The sequence below is a fragment of the Mixophyes fleayi genome, chromosome 1 (genome assembly GCF_038048845.1).
Source record: "Mixophyes fleayi isolate aMixFle1 chromosome 1, aMixFle1.hap1, whole genome shotgun sequence".
In the NCBI taxonomy this organism is placed as follows: domain Eukaryota; kingdom Metazoa; phylum Chordata; class Amphibia; order Anura; family Limnodynastidae; genus Mixophyes; species Mixophyes fleayi.
Window position 1 is genome coordinate 455,748,143 of NC_134402.1, and position 25,752 is coordinate 455,773,894.

The 25,752-nt window shown below is 42.5% G+C and overlaps 1 protein-coding gene across 3 annotated transcripts in view; it reads right to left on the reverse strand.

The window, feature by feature from the left end:
- Positions 1–1,286: 1,286 nt before the first annotated feature.
- Positions 1,287–25,752, reverse strand: part of IL11RA (interleukin 11 receptor subunit alpha) — a 93,306-nt gene continuing 68,840 nt past the window's right edge. For 2 of the 3 annotated variants that reach the window (XM_075187052.1, XM_075187062.1), the window contains exons 6-12: positions 15,210–15,373; positions 12,574–12,737; positions 12,284–12,440; positions 10,776–10,844; positions 9,930–10,029; positions 8,825–8,904; positions 1,287–6,193 (exon numbers count right to left, since the gene is read on the reverse strand). In XM_075187052.1, coding sequence (XP_075043153.1) covers positions 6,177–6,193; positions 8,825–8,904; positions 9,930–10,029; positions 10,776–10,844; positions 12,284–12,440; positions 12,574–12,737; positions 15,210–15,373 — 751 coding nt within the window. In that variant the 3' untranslated portion in view covers positions 1,287–6,176. The remainder of the gene's footprint in view (positions 6,194–8,824; positions 8,905–9,929; positions 10,030–10,775; positions 10,845–12,283; positions 12,441–12,573; positions 12,738–15,209; positions 15,374–25,752) is intronic. The other variant, XM_075187069.1, reaches the window with a different exon arrangement.

The following is a 25,752-nucleotide window of genomic DNA, read 5'->3' on the forward strand; positions in this document are numbered from 1 at the left end:
GGGAATAGCATATAAAATACTATTAAATGTTATAAATACTATTTAGGCATCAAATGGCTGCTGATTATGGAGAAGAATGTCGTTCCATGAAACAAAGGTCATTCATCATTGCTTTCTTGTTGCCTTGTTGTGACCTCTTTGTATCACCTGTTGAAACCAGTGTAGGATGACATAATTTGTAAAACACACCCTCCATTGTAATGATGTATTTACTGAACTGCAGAGAGATCCCTGGCTCTGGGTCTGCCTTGGAATCATGGGTTGCAGATTGTATTGACACTGAGTTGTGTACTTTTTATTATATAAATAACACATTTATTTTACTCTTAAATGCACTACCCTCCGCTTCCAGGAGATGCCGCCACAAAGTAATAGGGTATCTAGGTGTGCGGGGTGGTGGGGAGAGCTGAAGAGGTGCAGTCGGCAAAATAAACTCACTTAGAGCCGCCCCTTTCCTTACATAAAATATTGTCCTCATTCTCCTAAACTACTGCTCAGTTTCACCAAATGTATGGCTTAATCACAAGAAAGAGGGGACGCTGGCACTGTCTTTATTACATTTGGAGTTTTGGTGTTTTAAAGGATTTTTTAACCAATGGGAAGGAGCACCTAGAAAAGTGTTTCTTTGCCAAAGTGCAACTAGAAGGTGTTCAATCCCTCCTGCAATATAGGACCAGCCATGTGGCCTTGTGCACAGCAAGGGATACCCTCCAAAACGTGTCCTCTCCTCCGTTATCTCATTTAAATAATTTCACTCCACAAAATGAAATCGTTTGTGCAATTCATCAGTGTCACCTACTATGTTCTTCGAACAGAACATCATTCCGCCCAATTTATAACACTGGCTCCTTGATAAACCTTACCTTGGTCTACAAGACACAGTCATGCCTCTGCTGTTCAAGACAGTGATTAGCAAAACAGCTCCTCCCCATGGAATCAGTGAGACAGTTCCTCTCACTGGATCGGTGAGACAGCTCCTCCCCCTGGATCAGTGAGACAGTTCCTCCCCCTGGATCGGTTAGACAGCTCCTCCTCCTGGATCAGTGAGACAGCTCCTCGCTCTGGATCGGTGAGACAGTTCCTCCCCCCTGGAATCAGTGAGACAGCTCCTCCCCCTGGATCAGTGAGACAGCCCCTCCCCCTGGATCAGTGAGACAGCTCCTCCCCCTGGATCAGTGACAGATAGCTCCTCCCACTGGAATCAGTGATTGGAGGAGCATCTACTGTTCACAGGAGCCCTTATTTGCTTTCTGTTGAGGAAATAAGTGATTATTTGAATCAATGAATCCTATATTTTTTCCACTAATATTTTATTCTCGTTATGATGGGAACAGTATGATTTTTTAAGTCTAAATACAATCTCCAATACATAAATTCATACAATGATTTCACAAATCACACACAGTAAGTGACTAACATACATCTAACTTAGATATACAGATTTATACTATGTTTCCATGTGGACAGATACTGCCCATACCTAGCGTTATGCTTATATACAGGCTTCCCTACAACCAGCTGAATGAGGGTTATTCATGGGCAGAGGAAGCCAAAAATTCATAACCTCCTGAATAGGATCACTATACGCACCCTTATAGGGCCTACTGCAAAAAGAAATGTTCTTGGTGGTAACTGTAGATGTGACAGTATTGAATGTCTCCTTGTGAATGAAACGCGTGGGTTTACCATGGTCTGGGTGAAACGTCCTGTTTATCTGGGTCCCACTGCCCACTCCCACTTTAAATCTCCATTAAATTAGATGTTTTCCCTATTTTACATAAAACAACCAGAAAAAGAAAGGGGGAAACGGTGATGTGTTTAATTCAAGTGTAGGGTGAGTGAGTTTTATGAGAATTTCTACACAAGCTGCACAAACCGTTTTCCACTGAATAACTTGAGTAGCGACAACTTTGCATCAGTTGTAAGAAAAATGTATCTTGTTTGCTCCGTGTAAAAGCTCTGCAGCTCTTCGAACATAGAGGAGAAGCCTCTAAGTTTGCTCAGTTGACTGTCACAAAGCCTAGAGTGTCTCAATCCATCCATTGTGCAGCCAAACATTGTGCACATACAAAGTCACTATTATGGTCGTAGAATCTGATCCCAAACGTGAAAAGCAGGTGCAATAACATCAGAATCAGGCAAACCTGTTTTAGCATTGTCCTGGTAACGCACGTCATAAATATGACCCGATCTGTCAACTTGCATTGTGTGAATGTGGCTGAGAATTAGGGATTACAAGTGCTAAACCTCTGGGAGTGGTTTATTGATCATATTTTATTTCCCTGTGGAATAATTACCACTGGGAAAGGTTACTATAAAATGATCATTATTATTTAGATCCAAGAAAAATGTGAAGTTTGTACTTCAATATTCAAAAAAAATCTCTATACATGGAGGCGAGATAATGTAGACTTGGTAACGCAGCAGTACAGATAATGCTCGATATATATAAACCTTTGTACAGAACATAATTCTGGAACTAGCATAGTATTCCTCTGTAAACTTGGCTGGTATTTTCATTGTCTTGATTTAATGTAGTGAGTATTCTTATTATGTGCAGCCGATGCGGTAGAATATAAAGCTGGCCAGACATGTTGCAAACAGACCAACGGACCAAATCTAAGCTTCAAACGTGGAAAGCCAAATTGGACAGATCCAGTTGTTCAGTGGTTGGGATGAAATAATGAATCACAAGCACCATATCTCTTGACAGCTGAACAGATATGTATTTCCTGACAGCTAAACAGGACATCATCAGCCACAAGGATTTCCCATTTGTCCAATCACAGCATTGGAGCCCGGTTGTTGGATGATAGCTTAGGTGGCTTCTCACAGGTCCATTGCAAACATATCAGAACATCATCATCTGTTTAGCGACCTGGATGTGTTTGGACGTCACTGGAAAGGTTTAATTTATAACAAACTCTTTGAGACTCAGAACAATTACCCCCAATAATTAATCACAGGTCCCAATAAAAATAAACTGTATCAAAATTTTAGCAAACATTTTTTACACAATTTTCCTCAGGAAATGCAACAATAGATCATGACCACCAGCAAAATGCTTTCAGCTTATTAAAACAAAACTATTCAGAATAGGAGTTTTGATCTCCGTTGTCTTCTGTTGCATGAAGGTAATAAAATGTTTCCTTACAGCCAAATGTTTGCCATTGTTCATTAGTTGGACAGAGATAAAATCCATGTGTAGTGTAAATGGTTTGTGTCAAGATTGGCGTAAACTGTTTCCAACATATGAGTAGGTCTTGCCGATATTAATGCAAAAATTTGACTCATGTAAACCCCCAGCAGTTCATTAATGTGTCGATCAGCGTAACATTCACTCTCAATATTAGTAAAACTGTCCCTACAAAGTTCTTCTGTTCCTAAAATAATGCCCCGTTACAGATACAGCTTGTCCTTAGCGTTCCCTTGTTCTCCTATAGCTTAACGAGCTGTCTTTGTACAGATAACTCCTAAAGTTTGTGGATTTACAGAGAGCTCTGGGAGCTATAATTTGGGCTCCCACCAGCACAACCAAGAAATGTCCGTGAAGAGAGAACTGTGGAGTTAATGTGGGTTAAGGAGGAGCCGTTCCATATAAAACGTCAATGTAGTCCTAAGCCGGTAGGTGAGGATGTGCCCAGTCGTTCGCCTATTTTGTGATTGTCTTTTATGAGTTGAAGGGTCATCTTCCTTTTTTTACTTTTATAAAATATGGTGAATCTCCATTATTCCACCAATTCCCATATAATGCCACTGAGAAAAAGCCATAATATGACCCCTAGTGTTCATTTGGGTATCTTCTCGTTGTCAAACAGCAACTCCAACCTAATAAAGACAGGTTCTAATGAAGGAATATTAAGTTCCACCAAGGCTAAAATCCTAATAAAGGGCCCAATACAATTACATCCTTTCTATGTCTAGGGATATGTCTGGGTATACAATTTGGCAATCACCAACCCAATGTACAATATTTCTACCAGAGTACACACATCATTTCTACGCAGTCAGTGGGACAGTCACTGTAAAAGGAGAAGCTGTTGAAAATGATCCTGTGAACAGCTAAATAAATTGAAAAGAAATACATGGCATTGCTCTACAAGTAGAAAACAGTGAAATGAGCTGTATAGTACCGATACATAGTGTCCTGTATGTAATGTGTGTCATATATACAAATGTAAAGCTATAAACAGATGAAATAAAACACAAAATATAGAGGAGATCAAATGGGGACGATTAAATGAATCACAGAACATGTTGGAAATTAGAAGTCAACTAAGGTAAACTGGAAGCGGGACACGGTAGAGATCGGTACACGGCATAGAGGAGGTCAGTACAGTCACACAGTACAGGGTAGAAAAGTAAACTCACACAACATGGAGATCAGAAGAAGAGTCACACAATATGGAGGAGACAAGAGGAGCCAGACAACATGGAAGAGATCAAAGGAGTCACACATGATGGAGTTTAGAAGAGGAGTCAAGCAACATGGAGGAAATCAGATGAGTTGCACAAGACAAAGTCACACAACACACAAGAGACCACAGCAATCACATGGCATTGAGATCTGGTGAGTCCACACAACATGAATAATAGCAGAGGAATCAGATGACATTAAGAATATCAAGTCAGTCACACAACACAGAGGAGCTCAGAGGAGTCACACAACATGAGAGAGACCAGCAGAGTTACACAACATGGAGGAAATCAAAGGAGTCACACAACATGGAGAAGACCAGAGGAGTCACACAACATGAAATAGACCAGAGGAGTCACACAACATGGAGATCAGAGGAGTCACACAACATGGATAAAATTGTAGGAATCACACAACATAGAAGAGTCACACAACAAGGAGGAGACCGGAGGAGACCAGAGGAGTCACACAACAAGGAGTAGATCAGAGGAGTCACACAACAAGGAGGAGACCAGAGGAGTAACACAACATGGAGTAGATAAGAGAAGTCACACAACATGGAGGAGACCAGAGGAGTCACACAACAAGGAGGAGACCAGAGGAGTCACACAACATGGAGGAGACCAGAGGAGTCACACAACATGGAGGAGACCAGAGGAGTCACACAACATGGAGTAGATCAGAGGAGTCACACAACATGGAGGAGACCAGAGGAGTCACACAACAAGGAGGAGACCAGAGGAGTCACACAACATGGAGTAGATCAGAGAAGTCACACAACATGGATGAGACCAGAGGAGTCACACAACAAGGAGGAGACCAGAGGAGTCACACAACATGGAGGAGACCAAAGGAGTCACACAATATGGGAGAGACCAGTGGAGTCACACAACAAGGAGTAGATCAGAGAAGTCACACAACATGGAGTAGATCAGAGAGAGCACACAACATTGAGGAGATCAAAGGCTAGTACATGCTAATGAAATAATATGGCAGTGTATTGCTGTCACAATGAGCCCCACACACCCATCACATATATAAACTTGTCTCTATGGAAGTGTATGCCATTCATATATCTGCATGGTGGTATACACATATTGAGTGTGTGGAAAAGGAACAGGTTGCTTCTGGGAGATAACGGAATACCATCGCCCCAGTTTAGCTTTATGAACTGCTTAGTATATAACAGACTGTTACTGAAAATCTATTTTATATATATATATATATATATATATATATATAATAACATGAAGGTACAAAAACAACAACTTTGCTGTCCAGCACAAGACATTTCACTGTCTCTCAGACCCATATAACATGTTCCTATTGTCCGTTCAATAACTGTTCATGTGTGACACCATCACAGGTGCATGTAGGGCTGTACTATGAAAAGAAAGTTTATGAGATAGCAGCAAGGATTTGTTCACTGGACTACAGCCTGTACGGCCTGAACCCATCGGCCAGGAGAGGAGTCGTCAGGGGACTAATAGCGCTTAGTATCTCTACCCGGAAGGTTTATGAAGGACAATTTGCTGTCTGAAGAAGAGGGTGAGAATAACGTAGCTGGTTCCGCTGAGATACAACTGCCAGTCTGCAGCTCTTACATCTGCTTTTACCCTGGTGGATGGTCTTTAAGTTCTGACTCTTTCATCCCGGCAGGAGGAAACACATCTCTGTAGACTTGTTTCTCAGGAGAGTTGTAGACATTTCTACACGGGCGGCTGTCGGGTCCTGGAATATTTCCCTTCCTTCACGGCAACTACAAGATCTGGCTCTCTGCGGAGAAAGAAGTAAAAGGTAGAAGTTCTGTGACCAGTAGTAATGTCATGTGTGTTCCTGTGACCCTAACATATGACATACACCAGTGAGAGGGGGGATATCAATAACTAGCAGCGCAGAAGAGTTTAAGAACCGGCATTGTTTGGTCTCGGTGAACGCTGATCTTCCACCACTCTTTACGAATAGTATCTATTTTTCTAAACAAACACATTTGAATCACAATGAAGTACCCATTGCAACCAGTAGATGTCAGTCTTTCCTAAACATAATTCAACTCCTATATCACAAGACAAATACATACGTTTTTGGATACCGGCCACGGTTCAGAAACCTAACTAGTTACATTTAATACTTAGATCTCTTCATCGCTGTCTCCACTATCTAAGGTTATAGAAAACATATCGCCACTCAGTAGACACTGAATAAAAATAAACGGTAGAACATTTTGGGACTGATTCATTAAAGGAAGTTAATGCTGTATTTTGCATAAAATCGCTCTGCACATACCCAGAACCAGATCATATGCCAGTGAACGCAGCAACGTCCAATTCATCTTCAAATAACCTATGGGCTATAACTTAATGGGCGGAACAGGGAGGGGACTGGGCGTATGCACAAGGTCAATGTACAGTAAAGATGTGTCAAGCTCAAGTGCAGCCAGCACAACCTCCGGCATCTCTAAGGTACGTGTTATTCTGCCGTATCACTTGCACCAGCTACAGGTCAGGTGTAAGTGACGATGACGGCTGTGTATACAGCTACAACATGTGTTTGTAATCAGGAGCAACTATAAAAATACATTTTATGTACAGTAGACAATCATAACATCCTAATAATTGTATTTTCTGGAGGAAAAAAAGTTTTTTTTATGTTTTGTCATTAATGACAATATAATTAACAGGTGACATAATTGAATATTTTTCTTTTCTGTGTGTTCTTTTGTGACTTTATACTTCACATATGTATTGGATGTATCCTGCAGTGTATTGTCTGTTAGAGCAGAGCGGACCTAGACCCGTATTCATCAATGCACATATCTTCATATTCGCTCCTTGTTGAACACGCATGTGCGTAATGTATGCATGTGCCTTAATGAATCAGGCCCCCTATACCTGTCAGAGATACAACATTATTTTATATCTATTGATGGGCTACTATTACCTACAGGCCCTGTAATATGTCGCACTAAAGAGGAATAATTATACTGTATGGATGATTTACTAAACTACAGCACTAGACAGATACAGAGCTGAGTTATGATTAGTGTCTGTGCTTCGGTGTAAACATTAGCAAATAAGCCCCCTGTCATTTTTTGTGTCTCCCATTCATCGCGGAGCTTTGAACAGCATAATAATAAGAATCTGGAGACCGCAGATTGGTAGCTGTGGAAATGAAACATAGGGATGGTCAGTCATATCTACTTGGCAATAGGCGTCCAACAGTTGGGAAATGGGCCGTTATCATAGGCAAACTGAGGGGGGGGGGTTCTAGTGCCTGGAAACCCCCCCTCCAAGCCTGGGGCACTGTATAATTGAGGTAGCTGGACCCTGCTCCCGCTTCACACGGCTCTGCTCGAAAAGAGAGCTGCGTGCACCTAACAGTAGTGCACGCAGCATTGCCCATGTATATTATGGGGATAGGAAGAGTTGGAGGGCAGACAAGTACTGTCTAAAATTATAGCTATGCCCCCATGCATGCTGGGCACGCCCACTGGCGGCATGGTGTGGAAACCCCCCCTCTACAAATACTGCGTTTGCCCCTGGCTATCTGGAAATGTCTTAGACACATGTAAACGTTACGAGACACAGAAGGTATATACAGTATTTCCTGCCCTATGCGCAGGAATATAAGGTCACACAGTGTATTTGGGCTGGCGAAGTTTTCTCTGATCCAATATGACTATGAACAATCCTTAGGATCATACATACAATACGTTTGGCCAATGTAGTCTACAAAGATACAATTCTTACCTGGGAACTCTTATTAAACCTGGTCCTATATAAAATAAATTGCATGTGGGTGGGAGATACCTTGGGGAGTTATAACGCTGGTCTGCAGCAGACTGTGACCGACTCACCCCAGAGAAGGTGGGATGAGATCGCCTTCTATCATCACCCTCTTCAGCCCAGAACACCCCGCTGTATGAAAGTCTTTTTTACCGAGTACATATGGAATGGTAATGTGTAAAAAGAAACCTTATTTATAAAGTAGATAAATCTTCCCTTTAATGTGCCACAGGATACATCCACATATCTGCAGGATCTGTGTTTGACCACAGAGTGTCAGCAGCGGTGAAACTGCATTTAAACCAAAATAAAGAATTGAAAGAGAACTTTGATCCATTGGACCAGTTCACCTACTCGTTTTAGGGCACGATAATACTTTACAAACACAACTTTTATTTTTAGCGCATCCAGTATTGCTGCGCACTGACAGATCCAGTGTAAATGCGTGATAGTCCCCTCACTGAGATACCCCATGCGATGAGCACGGGACCGACACAGAAAGCCAATCACATACTCTGGGGCTGAGTTAGTGACATGTAGTATTGGAGAAACCGGTCTCTACATGTGTGACACACAGGCCCCGCCAAGGGCTCCCGTGTCTTACACTACAGACAGTACTTACTGGGCAGAGTCTTCATATGAATGGCAGACAGGAAATTCGCCTTTATCCCGCTGTCCTTGACTGTCCGTCCCACTCTGACCCTGCGTGACGGAGGAAAACGTCAACAGTATGTCAGAAGTATCACGTTAGACACAGCGTTACCCTTCAATGCAATGTAACACTTACATTATATATATATATATATATATATATATATATATATATATATATATAACTTTAGTTTATTGGCTTACACATCCTGGCAATGGAAATAGAGAACTGATGCTATAAAGACATGGCTGAGTAACAGAGAAAAACAGCCACAAAGCTATCCAGCCAAAGCTGCATGAATGTACAAATGAATGAATTATGTGAAGCCCTTTACAACCTGATACACATTAATTTACACTGTAATTTAAGAGCCATCCCACCTCCCAAATATAAAATCATGACATACAATGATAACAAGCATTGTCCTGTGATGACATCAGGTAATTGCTCTTCCACCACTCGCGACGCATTTTACATTTAAGTATATATCGGTAACATAAAATATCTTATTTAATTTCCTGTTTTATTTATATTTCTAAGTTACCTTCACCAAAGAAGAGAAGTATCTACGAGTCTACATTGACTTCAGTGACTCTTCGGTGACATAAGAATTAAAACCGATGAGATCTTAAACAGAATTTAAGCTGTATTTAAAAGCAAATTAGAATTATAAGATTCTCTATAATAAAGTAGAGAAATCTCTTTTCTCTGTGGTGTTATGACAACTGGATTATTCTGAAAAATGTATTATTTATTATCATCCAATTGTATGGTATGTGGCGTGACAATGTAAGCTTATGGAACTTATAGTCGGGAATAAAATGATTTTTTATAAAATAACGCTGAATCAGCATTTTCCGCAGACTGTTACCGCATGGTCTGATAACCGTGGCGCAAAACAGCGCACTGCAGGTGGGATAACCACCATTAATGATTTGCGCACATCAGCTGATGCATCACGTACGTCTTTCTGTATCAACGCATTAACTGATATAAAGAGATAACATTAATCTTTTTTTAAATAAATACTACACAAAAGATGTTGTTGGTGAGATAAGACATTTTATACACTTACCAGATGAGGGCTCCGAAAATCAAAAAAAGGACGAGAACCACAAAGCCGAAAATGCCCAAAGAGATCAGGATGATCACTTTCTCCACGGAGTCATTCTGGACTGCAGGACGAGAGAAACGCATCAGATATGAACAGTGCAGTATACAGTCATTTCTATGTAAGAACAATGATACCTATACGATCAGCTACAAAGTGTCCCGCGGGCTTTAAGTGACTAAGATTCCTACATAACAAATTGGCCGTTATTACCGACTCCATGACTGGTAGAACTTTCCCCATTTCGAGACTAGGTTACATTACTTTTTGAGATAAATAAGTTTAAATGGGAATAACGTTTTTTATTTCTTAGTTTGCCCATATTGTACTTTATTGTAACATTGTTTGGTTCTACTAAATACAATGATACCAAGTGTGTTCTTTATTAACGGTGTGACATAGTTACAGGGTCCAGGAATAAAAATATTCATTTTAAACATTTTTTCCCCTTGAAGAAAGGGCACCTGTGTGCAAAACGGGGCAGAAGGGACCTGTTCTTCTCACAATGATCTATTGCTAGTTGGGGGTCAGGAGACATATGGGTCACGTCTCTCCTAACCTAACAGGGCTCCCTAGCATTATGAAATCCGTGTGATATGGCAATGAGAGTGGAGCAACCCCAGTGTGGAAGCCAAGTTTCTGCTTTTGGGGAGCACTGTGATTTAATGATCAATTGTTTCTTAGACACCAATCTCATTTATGTGTTATTATCTAAAAACAATGACCTGCACATTTAAGTCAGTCTTGTGTTATGCAACAACATTTACATTGGTCGGTACAAGTCACATGGTATTGTGATTGGCAGCTCACCAAACGGTTCCTTCACTTGAGGTTCCGGCTCTTCGGTAGTGGTTTTGTTACTGACCTCCGAGACTGACACTATGGTACATAACATAAAGAAGATAGAATAAGACAAGGAAAAGAGGACTCTGGAATATAACTAAGAATTCATTTCACATTTTGCTTCCACCAATTTGCGGACATGTATAAAGTCTTACACGTTATCTCTATACTCTAGAGATGCGCTATGGCTGAGATGTGAAACAACAACCACTTTGGTAGTGCTGTGCACCTCAATTTTAGCAGTGTCAGAGTTTCCAACGAAACGCGTTAGTTTATGGTGTAAGATGGCGTGTCTGTGGCTAATTGGGTCTGGGCAGAGCGAGGGCATTCCTTGCTAAGTAGGGAATATATCTGGGTGTCTAGTTGTCAGAACTCAGACTATTAAGATTATTGAAAACTAGATAAAGGGGAGAAGAGGGTTCGTTTTTAGGGACGTTCCTTAATTGTTGCACCAATTTTGAGCAGGCAGAATTCGGGCTTTTTCTTATACTTTTAATAGGACACATTATGCGCCCTTCAGATGTACTTCGGTATTTCGCAACAAATTTCTAACTTCAATTTGCCCAAATTAAAACCAAGCTAAACTGAGCTGTATTTTAGGAGAAAAAAGGGTTTTATTTAATGAAAGATGGTCGGAGGTTGGACTGATGTGATGTTTACACATTGTGCATCTGGATAATGGGTCCTGGAAGACACTAGTCCTCCATCACTAATCATAATAGGAACATTGCATTGATTACTGTACAGATAGTTCAATACTGTCTTTGGTCAGCAGCTGGGATTATGTATTAATGAGACGCGTCCATTTGTGTCACATTTAGTATTTACTAACAGTTATCTATATAGCGCCTACATATTATTATTATTATGTGGAGTTTTATAGAGAATAATCATTCACCTCAGTCCCTGCTGCAGTGAAGCTTAAAATCTATATTCCCTGCCACAACGACACACGCAAATTTGGTTAGAATAGAAGCCATGACCCCTCTGACACGATGCTGCCCAAATATACTGTGACAAAGGGACCACTCCCACAGGCCTCTAAGAAATGAGTCTACAGGGCAAGGCTGCAGACATTACATGTCTGTACAGCAGTGCACCTAGGTTAAAGATATACAGGTGGAGGACATATGTGTGCCAATATAATAGTATAGAGTGATTTAACTTACATATTTTGAGGTAGTTTGGAGGGGGTTTTTTTTGCAGAGCTAACAGGGTGTGTCTGCAGTGAGACTAATCAAGCAGAACACCGCAGAGAACTTCTCTTTAAAGACGAAGTGGGAGTGTCACCATCGAGCTAGGGCTGTGGTAAGGGTGTAAAGTATTTAAGCCCAAATTGTTCATTATCTAGTTGTGACTGAGGTTGAACAAGTTGTCCAGTGACTAGTGAGTACAAGCAAAACGTTGTTGTGTGTGCGTCATCAGAAGGGTGTTCGTGCCACAATACATGCATTCAATTCCTCTCATGAAAGCACCTGACGGTTCCTTACTGATCCACGGTGTGGCTCTGGCTTCCACGCTCCATTCGCTCCAGTTGCCGGCGTCCAGGAAGTCTCTGGCGCTGACCTGAAGAATGTGCTCTGTGCCAACGAACGCGTCCGTGATGACGTCCGACAAGTTGGCCGTCTCCACCTGGTATTAGACATGGATGCGGTTCATGAATGAGAAGCTGTGCACTGTGACATGTATGTATGACATGTATGTATGACATGTATGTATGACATGTATGTATGACATGTATGTAGACACAGGACGAGGAACTCACCACAGACCAGGACATATGGAGCACCGATCTGTACTGTAGCCGGAATTTCAGCTGGAAGTGTGGCTCCTGGGGCCACGTGGATGGGTACGCCCAGGTAACTAGCAGCCGTCGGGGTGCATAAGGGATGGGCTCTGCAGACATGATTTCTGGGGGATCTGGCTTAACTGCAACAAAAGACCTAAACATTAATAAGGAAATAGCATTTACGTTGTTCTGTTGTTGCTGATTCTTATATGTGGGAACCGAAGGGCTACTAAATCTAGTGTAGAAACTGGTAACATTTCATACAGTACAGTGTGGGGACCATTGTGGGTCACTTAGGAGGAACAAATTAAATTTCAATGAATTAAACAATGTGATATTGTCCCTGCAATATCCTGATATCACAAGGAAAAGTATAAAAGAGTCATTATAGAAACATTTAAACCTACATACATCAACATTGGAAAAATGTCACTTTAATACTTTGGAAGGAAACAATGTATATTTAATATATTACCCAGTACAGTACATATAGACAGGGTAATAACTATATGCAAATAATAAATATTTATCAAATATATATGTGTGTGTGTGTGTGTGTGTGTGTGTGTGTGTGTGTGTGAACACCACTTATATAAGCACAAGCAATGTTTAATCTATATGTGAGTACTACTTATCCAGTATCTATAGGTTAACATCTCTTATGCATCAGCAGTGTGTTATCTATATGTAAGTGATAATATAGAGAACAGAAGTGATTCCTCCAGCACATTATTAATGCTCCCGGGTACCAGACACATATAGAATTACAAATGATTTGCCCCCTCTGTATAGAACGCTGCCAGTGTGTGACACGGAGGAAGGATTAGTGGAAGAGTTTTCTGTGGAATATTCTGGCATGTTTCAATGACACATAACGAGACCATGACTTTCCCCTGTTGAAAATGCTCCGTAGGATTTCTTGTTGGCAGCCAACAGAGGAAAATCGAAGCAGAGAGTATGAAACTAAGACATCACTTCCAGTAATACAATAGAGAGACAGCGAGTAAATGCCTGAACAATACAGTCACTGTGCTGTCAGTCTGATGCAGCGATGTGAGTGTAATACTCCAGAGACGCTGACTCACTCTCCATTCTCATCGCTGACAACTCAGAGCAATCGCTGGGGGTATCTGACCCCTCAGATCCCTCGCTGGGGATATCTGACCCCTCAGATCCCTCGCTGGGGACACCTGACCCCTCAGAGCCCTCGCTGGGGACATCTGACCCCTCAGAGCCCTCGCCGGGGGTATCTGACCCCTCAGATCTCTCGCTGGGGACACCTGACCCCTCAGATCTCTCGCTGGGGACACCTGACCCCTCAGAGCCCTCGCTGGGGACATCTGACCCCTCAGAGCCCTCGCTGGGGACATCTGACCCCTCAGAGCCCTCGCTGGGGGTATCTGACCTCTCAGAGCCCTCGCTGGGGGTATCTGACCCCTCAGAGCCCTCGCTGGGAACACCTGTCCCCTCAGAGCCCTTGTTGGGGACACCTGACCCCTCAGAGCCTCGCTGGGGACATCTGACCCCTCAGAGCCCTCGCTGGGGACATCTGACCCCTCAGAGCCCTCGCTGGGGGTATCTAACCCCTTAGAGACTCGCTGGGTACATCTGACCCCTCATAGCCCTCGCTGGAATATCTGACCCCTCAGAGCCCTCGCTGGGGATATCTGACCCTCAGACTCCCCCCACTTGGCATCGCTGTCTCCTCAGACCCCATACCAGGAATAACTGCCTCCTCACACTCCTTGTTGGGGATAAATCATCTTATACCAGAAAACACCAATTATCCTTAAATGTAATCAAAAGACAGAATATGAAACATTTTAGCATTTGCCCATAGACTGCAGGTCCCTGAGGTCAGGCACTTGCCTATAGACTGCAGGTTCCTGAGATCAGACCCTTGCCCATAAACTGCAGGTCCCTGAGATCAGACCCTTGCCCATAGACTGCAGGTCCCTGAGGTCAGGCACTTGCCTATAGACTGCAGGTTCCTGAGATCAGACCCTTGCCCATAAACTGCAGGTCCCTGAGATCAGACCCTTGCCCATAGACTGCAGGTTCCTCAGATCGGACCCTTGCCCATAGACTGCAGGTCCCTGAGATCAGACCCTTGCCCATAGACTGCAGGTTCCAGAGATCAGACCCTTGCCCATAGACTGCAGGTCCCTGAGATCAGACCCTTGCCCATAGACTGCAGGTTCCTGAAATCAGACCCTTGCCCATAAACTGCAGGTCCCTGAGATCAGACCCTTGCCCATAGACTGCAGGTTCCTGAGATCAGACCCTTGCCCATAGACTGCAGGTCCCTGAGATCAGGCACTTGCCGATAGAAGGCAGGTCCCTGAGATCAGGTCCTTGCCCATAGACTGTAGGTCCCTGAGGTCAGGCACTTGCCTATAGAAGGCAGGTATCTGAGATCAGGTCCTTGCCCATAGACTGTAGGTCCCTGAGATCAGGCACTTGCTGATAGAAGGCAGGTTCCTGAGATCAGGCACTTGCCCATAGACTACAGTTCCCCGAGATCAGATGCTTGCAATCGAGGGCAGGTCCCTTAAATCAGTGAAATCAGACTGTTTGCGATTGACTGCAGGTCCCTGAGATCAGACACTTACCAATAGACTGGACGTTAAACTCCAGGATCCTGAAGTTGGAGCCCAGGGGATTCTCCTCTGTAATGTTCATCTGATAAGAAGTCCACAGCTTGGAGTGTCTCACCGAGCACATGTTGGGATGGGTGGGATCCTGCAGGCAGATCTCAGGACTGTTCCTGTCCACCCTGCAATAAAACACAGACACATCTCTATGTAATTATCCCATGTCAGACCGAGATACACAGGAGCAGTGGTGACTATAAGAAATGTCCTGAGAGAACATTACAGATATTCCTTTGGGTAGTGAGATTACTGAAATGAGAAAATAGGGGTGCAGTGAGCGCATTTTAGGGGTGTTCCCTGAACCCCTGCACATTGTGATTTCGATTCTGCAAAAGGACATGAACTGGACTTTGGCCCTTCCCCTATACCTTAATGGGACCAGATTTTTTTGGCTTCATGTTGGGATTTGGCGGGATAGTTCAATAATCAGCTTCACACAATCAAAACCGTCACATGTAACTAATGCAGTTGTGTAAGCACAAGGCGAGCAGGACTTTAAGAGAATAATAGAAAAGATTATTTTAATGAGAGCTGCTTCTAAACTGTCACTGATGTGATGTTTACACCATTGCACGGTACGTTTATGGAGAACTCTCCACCTCTCCGCACACCAGGGTGCATGTCTAAGTGGTGGTCTCAGATAGAATAGGCGTTCGCCTTAAAGTGTGCTGGGATCTGCAGTGTGCACTTAGTGTGCTTTGTAAATGACATCTGCTGTGCGCAAAATATAATGGATGATATGGATGATGTGAGTGAGTTCTCTGTACAGCGCTGCGGAATCAGTGGCGCTATATAAATAAATGATGATGATGATAACACAAAGTGCTGATTCCACAAGTGTTATCATCATTTGACCACTAGGGGCACTGTTTAGTTTCATTTACATCAGCATGAGAGCTGTTTCCACATCTTAATGAATTGAAGTATTTGAAGCTCTGAATCTAGGGGAAGAACATGGGGGCAGGCGGCGTGATTCATTTTGGGTAAATGTGTTTATTTCTCTGCCTGTTGCATACACAGAACTCCGGGTACCAGGCTTATTAAAACCTTTTGTGTGGTTGCGCACTAGATAGAAATGCACACAGTGATACTATCGCTGTATGACACTGCCATTCATAAGAACTATTATATTTTTCTCCTAAAAACCTCATCTCATTTTGAAAGCAGCCAGCTCACGGTCATGTACCCAGATCTTCTCATTATAAGAGGAACATCCCCAGTCACGGCCATCTTAACATTTATCCATGCACATTCTAGAAAGTGGACAAATCTGCACAAAATAGATGCATGACACAAAAAGGCCTTTGTAATGATGACCCCTAATGAGGTACTAATGTTTATAGAGAAAGTAACTGAAAAATGAGCTTATGCTGTGCAAGTGTAACAGGTGTAATGAGGAACGTTGCAGTATTGTTGCGCACACAGAAGGAAGCATAGTCACGCCACATAGTCACGCCAAGTTGGGGTATGGTCTCTCCCCCATTGGAGGCATGCCTAGCATTTCCTAAGTGAAGGGTCACCACCAACAAAGATCAGGAGGTCAAATATCCTTAATAACAGGGGGGCATCCCCTCAAATCAGAACTTTCCCACCTATATCGGGGCAGCTGGGAGTTATTGGCCTCTTCAGAGTTAGCATCATATAAATCTTACAGGTGCTGAGTTGTCAAAACTACATCACACCTCAACATGAGTAACCCAGTTATTGTCAGGTTCACAAATCAGGTTTTAGCCTAAATTCCCCACAAACTAAGCAGACCGGTTCTACCGTCTATATTAATATAATACGTAAGGATAAAAGTTCAGACTACAAGTCTCCGCATGTATAGACAGACAGAGAAGGAGGCTGTGGTCAGAGGTGGCTTTGGCTCATGGAGCTGACAATTCTCAATGGGAACTGGTGTTTATACCTTATGGCATATGATCATCAATATATAACCTTATTATACACAAGTGAATAATACCCCCTCCCCCTTTAATATAAATTCTAAAGAATATTAGAAGTCAGGTTGGATTTATGTGACCTGCACTGGCCTTGTGGTATTATATGGTGACAGAGCATTCAGTGAATAGATACAATCACAACACCCCTATAATTCCCAGGAACCACTGCCTTTAATCTGTGCTGTAATAAAACGCTCTCTAAGATCTGTGATTCACACATTGCACAAGCAGCTGTGATACAGGGCACGGTGGTGGTTTTGTGATGTGACCTCACAAACCACTGGAGACTGAATCTCTGACCACAGCCAGGGCTGGGCTGGATGTGACCACAGCTTCAAAGTGACAGAGTGTGGGGAGTCTGGGGGTTTGTTTAATCGCCTGCACTTTGTCCACCGCAGGCTGTATAGATCGGATGTCTATGGGGGATATAAAACTGGGAGAGGGAGCAATCACACGCCTGACAAATCTCAGCGCGAATGCTCCTACATGGCGGGAGACACCTACTTTTGCGCTAATCCGCCCTGTTTTGTGCGGGTAAGTGATTTGCAGGGGCATGAAAGTAGGTACTATCTGTCTGAAGGAGTCGGGTGAACGGGGCATCATTACATGGGGACAGATTCAACTCAGCGAGAGGTGCTGCTGACCATCGCCATGATGACTGATGTGACAAATATCCTCTGTACAGCTCTGAGGAATTAGTGGCGCTATATAAATAAATGATGACGATCATGATGATGATGATGTTCAGATGCATCTATCACCGGCTATTGCAGAAAGAAATTTCCACAAGGAACAATGAACAAAAATTTCTGTAAAATCACAGATGTGATCGGTCTCCGTGGACTGTTCATGTCACCTTGTGCCAAATTAAATCTGCCCCTTAGTATGTACTTTGCAGATGGACATTTGATTTTACCACCAACTTATGATCAGAAATCTGGGGGTATATTTACTAAACTGAGGGTTTGAAAAAGTGGAGATGTTGCCTATAGCAATCCATAAGATTCTAGCTGTCATTTTGTAGAATGTACTAAATAAATGACAGCTAGAATCTGATTGGTTGCTATAGGCAACATCTCCATTCTTTCAAACCTGCAGTTTAGTAAATATACCCCCAGGTCTCTTCCTAGTAATAGGAAGCATTTTGCACATTCCAGTGGGAAATATTAAAGAAGGACTAACTGATGTGTTAAGGGCCACATTACCGTCAACATTACCCCTTACCGTCAAGAGTCGGGAGGTGGGTGTGTACCTTGAAACGCAGTCTGCACACGTACACAAATAAAGCACCGATGCATGTTATTGCTGTTTGTAAACGAGGCTTAGTGCCTTTTATTTACACAACTTTACATACAAAACTAAAGTAATATACTGATGGGTGTGTGGTGTGGAGACATGTATTCATGCATTGGTAAAGGATAACATATATTTGAGCCAAAAAAAAAGATAAAATTTCCCGGCACTGCTTGAATATTTGATCGATTAATTTTTTTAAAAAAATAAATCTAAATTAGAGAAAATCCAACAATTTTGACCGTGTGAGAAGCGACTCAAACGTGTTCGAGCATAAATTAAGGGTTTCTAATGGCAAACTTCAATACAGCGGTGATTACAGTTCGAATGAAGAAAAAAGCATTCTGTGACAACATACCTGGTGACACAGGTTACAGTGTAGTGAGAGAGAATCTGTTTCCATGACAACAGAACGCTTGCTCCTGACAAACATGTAATTAAACAGGAGTTGTAACCTGCTGTGCTGGGTAAGTATCCTGGACAGGAGCAACTATCACAAACCTGGGGACCCATTACAAACCGACAAATAGACCCCCTTATATAACAATATACTATATGGGGTGGGCCCCGCATCATCTGTCCAGTGTGAGTACAAAACAAGATTTTCCCTGGCAGGTGGTAACCAAATGACATCTGGAGCTGCAGCCTAGATTTTATACAGAATTGTGGAGGCCAGTTATGGTCCTATTCTGGAAAGTGATACAGGGACTGCTCCCTGGCACGAGACCTTTATTACAGCTGAGTGCAATATGCACAATTAATATAAATTCCTACAGTATAACACAGCGTCTGCAAAGGTCCCCCGTGGCCCAGGCCAAGGTCAGATTATATCCCAAATGGGAAGTCCCAGTCCATTAAATACACACAATTCCGTTCCAGGAGCCGTGGGGTTAATGACAGCCCTGGGAACATCCATTCACAGATCAGGATGACAAGACTCTGAGTCACGAAAACATGTGTCTTGTCTCCTCGCTCAAGGAATCCACAGCACAACGATACACGGGTCAGGTCATACATACAGACAACACAATCCTATCTTTATACACAGTATAACTACACAGCATTTCCTGTAATCTATGCTGGGAGAACACGATGTTAGGTCGCTGTGATATGGAATCTGTGTGTGGAGGTTACAATGTATCCCGAGAACTCTCTCGCTGGACTCACCCGCTGATATCTATGCTCACATAATGTAGCAGAGTTACCACACTCCCAGATAATGAGAGGTTATACCGCCACCTAGTGGTTATCACACTGTGAGAAGTAACAAGTGTGCGAGAGTGAGGCAGGAAAGATGCAAAACCACCGGAAAAATAGCCAAAAACCTTCGGTTTGACCAAACTGCCCTTTAGTAAACCTAGTCCAAGGTGTTTTATATCTTTGCCCTATACATCCAGCGGAGGTAGCAAGATTTTTCTCTGCTGTTTGTTATTGCCAATTTAACAAGCATCCTCAGTATGGCAATAACAGAAGAAAATCATTAAAAAATGTTTTATTATTTGAATTAAGGTTCTTTAGGTTTTTTTGTAATATGGAAATGTTTTAAAATATTTTTTATCTTTTTTTTTTTTAATAGATTTTTTAAAATTTTTTTTATTAATGGAACTGATTAGGGTGGAGTTCGCCTTTAAAGGCCTATCTAAAAGCTCCTCCCCCCCTCTATGTTTATAAATTAACACGACAAAAAAACATTTTTACTGGGGGATTAGGTACGCAGGAGTCTCCCCACAGCGGTGCCATGTTCCCATATACCCAAATCAGAAATTCACAGTGATGCCGGGACAATGAGAAATGTGCACTAGAGATGTGTCTGACCAACATCTAATGACAGGTCACAAGTTCTGCACTATTAGTGACCAAAAGGATTTCAGTGATGTATATATTTTATATATATATATATATATATATATATATATATATATATATATATAATTAGTCTAGAAATGGAATTAGTCTATGAATATCTATAAAGTATTCTGATGGTAGACTCCTTTTAAATGTACAAGCTGAATGGTATAATCCCCGTAGGGCAGCACATATTATTAATTCTCTAATATACAGTGTGGACGGCAGAGATTGCCCAGGTGCTTCGTGCGCTGACACTGAGGGTTCGTCACCCTCTTCCATCTTCTCGGAGACCAGAATTGGCTCTAAGCTGCCACCTATCACATGGGACGCACACTGTAAGAGGGGGGGGGGGTACACACTGTAAGGGGGGGGGGGCTGCTGTGCAGAAGAGTCAGACACAGATAGCATGACAACCTCCTCACCGCCCTGTAATTATATCTATCTTGGCATGATGGAAAGCACATCCCTCTGATCCGACTGATCGCTGACACACATGCGGATTCTCAGAGAGGCCCTGGGGCAGGATGATTGATCCTCAGTTATTAAGACTAAACATATTCTTATGTGCAGCCATTCAGCAGGGGGGATAATAATTACACATCCTGGGGGCCGTGTATAAATGTCATGTTAATATCACTGGTTTTATGTCTTATAGTCATGTGATTGTGAAATAACCGGGACAAGTTCTTAACTTGGAGAAGTTTTCAATTTAAAAAATGCACCAGGAGGTAAATGTATCATTCTGCAGTGTAGACAAATAACTGATTATCTGGGATTCAAAGTACTATTTAATTAACGACAAAGCCCGACGAGTTTTGCCTTTAATAAAATTGAATTTTAAATACTGCCGGAAAACTGTTGAAAATTGGCAATTTGTTAAGACCTCAGAATGATACATTTACCCCGAGGACTCTTAGTGGATGAGTTGTTACATAATATGTAGATCTTCTGATATAAATCCCCTTTCATCTTCCACGTTACATAAAGTGACCACGTGATTTTCCTGCATTCTATTAGTTTTCTTTACTTTCTGTGAAATCTGAACCAAACCAGGTTCTGTTCACAAAACTGTTCAGTCTCCTCCGAGAATCAGATTAACTTTCTATACTGGATTTCATTTGTATGCCATATTCACTGTGTTACCTACATGTTTACACTTACTACTCGAGACTCCAGAGTTTCTGGCCCCCATTCAAGCTTCTAAGATAATAAGTAAAAAAAGATGACTCTCAGAAGCGATTCATGTGGACAAACATCTGTTTTTACTAACTTAGCAGACGATCATAGAATACATATGTGCAGAGCAAGCCAGTATATTATAATGCTATACTGTATATCCGTGTCCACACAATGCAGACAGAGGGCTAGATTTACTAAGCTGCGGGTTTAAAAAAGTGGGAATGTTGCCTATAGCAACCAATCAGATTCTAGCTTTCATTTATTTAGTACCTGCTACAAAATGACAGCTAGAATCTGATTGGTTGCTATAGGCAACATCCCTACTTTTTCAAACCCGCTGCTTAGTAAATCTAGCCCAGAATCCCACACTGAGAGCTGTTTCACCCTTTTAGTGCTCATCAGTGCAGAGTAAGCGCTTTCGGATTAACACGTGAAGCAGTGTACAGACAAACTTAGTAGAGGAAGTGATAAAAGTTAGGGAGATGTTTAATCTTCTCAGGACCAGCTGAAGAACCCTGCCCTACACTGAAGAGCAAAAACAGGGCGAAACTGACGTCTATCAGTGATTTCCCTCAATGAAGTTTCTTATTGGTAAACACAGCTGTAATTCACTGTCTGATAAATGGTGATTACTGATCTCAGTTATTGAGGTGCAGTGATTACATCTGAGCGATATAACAGGACGCCTGGAGATATATATATATATATATATATATATATATATATATATATATGTGCACCCTGAGATGTCGTGGCTGTAGAAAGCTGAAGTAAAGATTCACTGGTACTGAACAATGTGATAAAGTGCAGGACAGGAGATAGACAAAACAGTCTCTATAAATAGAGGGATCCGCTGACGCTCCACGCAGATATTTCCTGTTGGGACGCTGGACAGGGACCAAGGATCATCCAGGATCATCTGATGGGCGATGGTTCCAAAATAATATCATCCCCACATGGACGGTTGGACGTCCTATTTGTAGCTTCAGCCCAATTTCTGATTCCTGTTCTCCTCCTGTCCTTAATATTGTTTCCTTTAAACAACATGTCCACATTTTGTCCTTTCCTTGTCCAGTGTAGGTTCTTGTTCTTCCTCTTCTGGAGGACGTCTGAGGAGCTGGTCATTCACCCAGGAGGACCTCAGCGGAACGCAGTGTATGGTCTGTCACCAACTGTGTCATCTCTCAATCATAATCAGACAGGAAAGTCTTACCGTGGCAACTAATGGCGCTGTGATGCACAGATTTAACTGCGTTTTAGGATAAGTTTGTGCCCCGGCTGTACCCATCTCACCAGCCTCCTCTGTGGATGACTAAGGGAGGGCAAAGTATTCTGAAAAGAACATGCCCTGTGAAACATTATCATCATCATCATTTATTTATATAGCGCCAACATATTCCGTAGCGCTTTACAATTGGGGACAAACACAGTAAACTAATAAACAAACTGGGTAAAACAGACAGAGAGGTGAGAGGACCCTGCTCGCAAGCTTACAATCTATGGGACAATGGGAGTTTGATACATGAGGTTAAGTCTACATTTTGCATTGCGGCCCAGCCAGACTGCAAAGGTAAAAGTGACTCATAAGCTAAATGATCCTGTCACACAACAATGTTGGTCAGGGGGGTACTTGTCTTGTGTGAAATTGTGTAACGGGTGGTAATAGGGTAATGTGTAGTGAGGTTAAGAGGGTGGTTGAGGAATATTATAAGCTTGTCTGAAGAGGTGGGTTTTCAGACAACGCTTGAAAGTTTGTAGACCAGAGGAGAGTCTTATTGTGCGAGGGAGAGAAGTCCATAGAGTGGGTGCAGCCCGAAAAAAGTCCTGTAACCGGGAATGGGAGGATGTACCGAGGGTGGATGAGAGACGCAAATCTTGTGTAGAACGGAGTTGCCGAGTTGGGAGATATTTTGAGACAAGTGAGGAGATGTATGTTGGTGCAGCTTTGTTGATGGCCTTGTAGAAACACAGTGAATTGGAGGTACTAGGTAATAAGCGCTTGGGACAAGGCCCTAATATCAATAAACACTATATTTCTAGCAGAGCACTGTATGCACCATACAAAGTAATAAAATAGCGAAGGAGTGGACGTCCGAGGGCTTGTTTCTAATATTTCCTGTAGTCAGTTTTGCTGGCGGATCTACTGATAACTAAAGGGCCCCATACAAGCCCAGGTAACGTGTACACAAATAAGATTCTCACTGAAGGAAGCTGAAAATCCCGATTCGTGGAACAGAATGATAAACATTTCATGCGGACACCTCAGAAACACAGCAGAATCCACAGCACGTCTCATGGTAACGATACAGGACGGGCAGTATAATTCATTTACACTCTCCCCGAAGTCGCCCCTGGCGTCTGGCAGCCAGAATGTGCCTGTACAGCCGCACAATGAGGCCCCGCTTCCCCCGCAGCACAGACACATGTTCCTTCCCTGCCAGTTATTACCCACAATGCAGTGCGCGCTCTGGCATGGCCTCTCAGTGTCTACTGACCTGAAACTGGCAGAGCCGGGCTCCTCTCACAAATATGTAAATCTGCACTGAGCCCCTTCTGAAGGCCTGCGCTAAACCCCACGGGCCCCATCTCATGCTGTGGGCGGATCGGGGGGATGTTAACGCAGCGAGGTTCAAGAATTCCGCATTAAAGAACAAACCGGCTGTGTAATATAGTAATATAGTAATAAACTTATTTATTGACTAAAACGAGCTGTGTCCCACCGCATCCAATCAGATACTTACACTCGTTAGCATAATTCACATCAAGAGCCTAAAAGTTATCCTTAACCAGGGTGTGTTTGTATTTTAGTTTCTATGAATGTTTAGCAACGCATATGGGTACATATTAATCTATCCCGCTGAAATTGTGTTTTCTGTATATTTACATGTGTAAAATATCTAGGCACTGACATATGGCCAAGAAAAACTAAATCTCAGACTGCATGAAGCAGTGTCCTGTGGCTGAATAATCATTGCACTATAACAAACAGCACAACTTAGTTTAGTCTATAGTTTAGACCTATAGAGAAAGACACAGCTATATATATATATATATATATATATAGTGATAGGAGCTGTCAGAAACAACTAGCAGCAAACAGAGTAAACTAAACGTCATCACAAACTTTCACTACAACTTGTTCCATATAGACGGAGTTTGCACCTCTTACACTGTGCTCTTTTGTGACTGTGGTCATTCTGATTCCATGATTGGGTTACACTAGCCCTGCGATGACATAATCTCTGATTGGCTACAGTAGGTCCAGCTCTATGAATATTCTAATGCTCTGATTGGCTACACTAGGTCCAGCTCTATGAATATTCTAATGCTCTGATTGGCTACACTAGGTCCAGCTCTATGAATATTCTAATGTTCTGATTGGCTGCATGTTAATCCAGCTCTATGAATATTCTAATACCCAGCTCCAGTAAAATAGGTCTAGATCAAAATTTCCTCATAATCTATAATGTGAAAATATGATCCAATCCTTCTCATCACACAGTTTAACTCTTCAGCTTCCCTGTGCGCCTGTAAGATATTCACTACTTAACTTATTTTTTTCAATATATTTTCTGACCATCTACCACCTCCGCTGGTGTGCCATCCCATGCAGCCAGCACTCACCCACCTACTGCCAACCATATCCTACTGTCTCCTACATGATAGGTAATAAGTGTCTACTGTGCCCGGTTTCCTCTATACACGGCTATGGAATACACAGCATAATGTACATAAACTGAATTTATGAACTCTCTTTGTATTCAGTAACATCCCTCGTTCTCAGAACCACCTCTCTCTGCCCCACATACGGGTGCTTGGTGTAACTATACACTAGTGCCCCCCACAATGACAGAGGATCCCAGGTCAGGGGGCCGTACATATCAATGGGTCCTCTCAGTCTGCAGACTGGGGCCCCTCCCGTCCTCCTTCCTGTACCAGCCAGCAGCAGCGATAAGGAAGCCGATGCCAGCGGCTGGTGAATGGGTTCTGTGTGCAGAGTACAGGGGGAGCGTTATGTGCAGAGCTCCCTAATATACAGACATGTAACCACTAGAATCATATTACCTGTGACCCAGCTATTAAACATTAATCCCTCGCTGCCCTTCACACCTGCAGAATGTAATCCTTTATATCCCAGCACCTGCTCGGCATTCCCCTGCCTATTACTCTGCAGTACTTATCACACTACTGCTCTGCACAGCACGTGGGTTATGTCATGTTACTCCTGGATATATTCC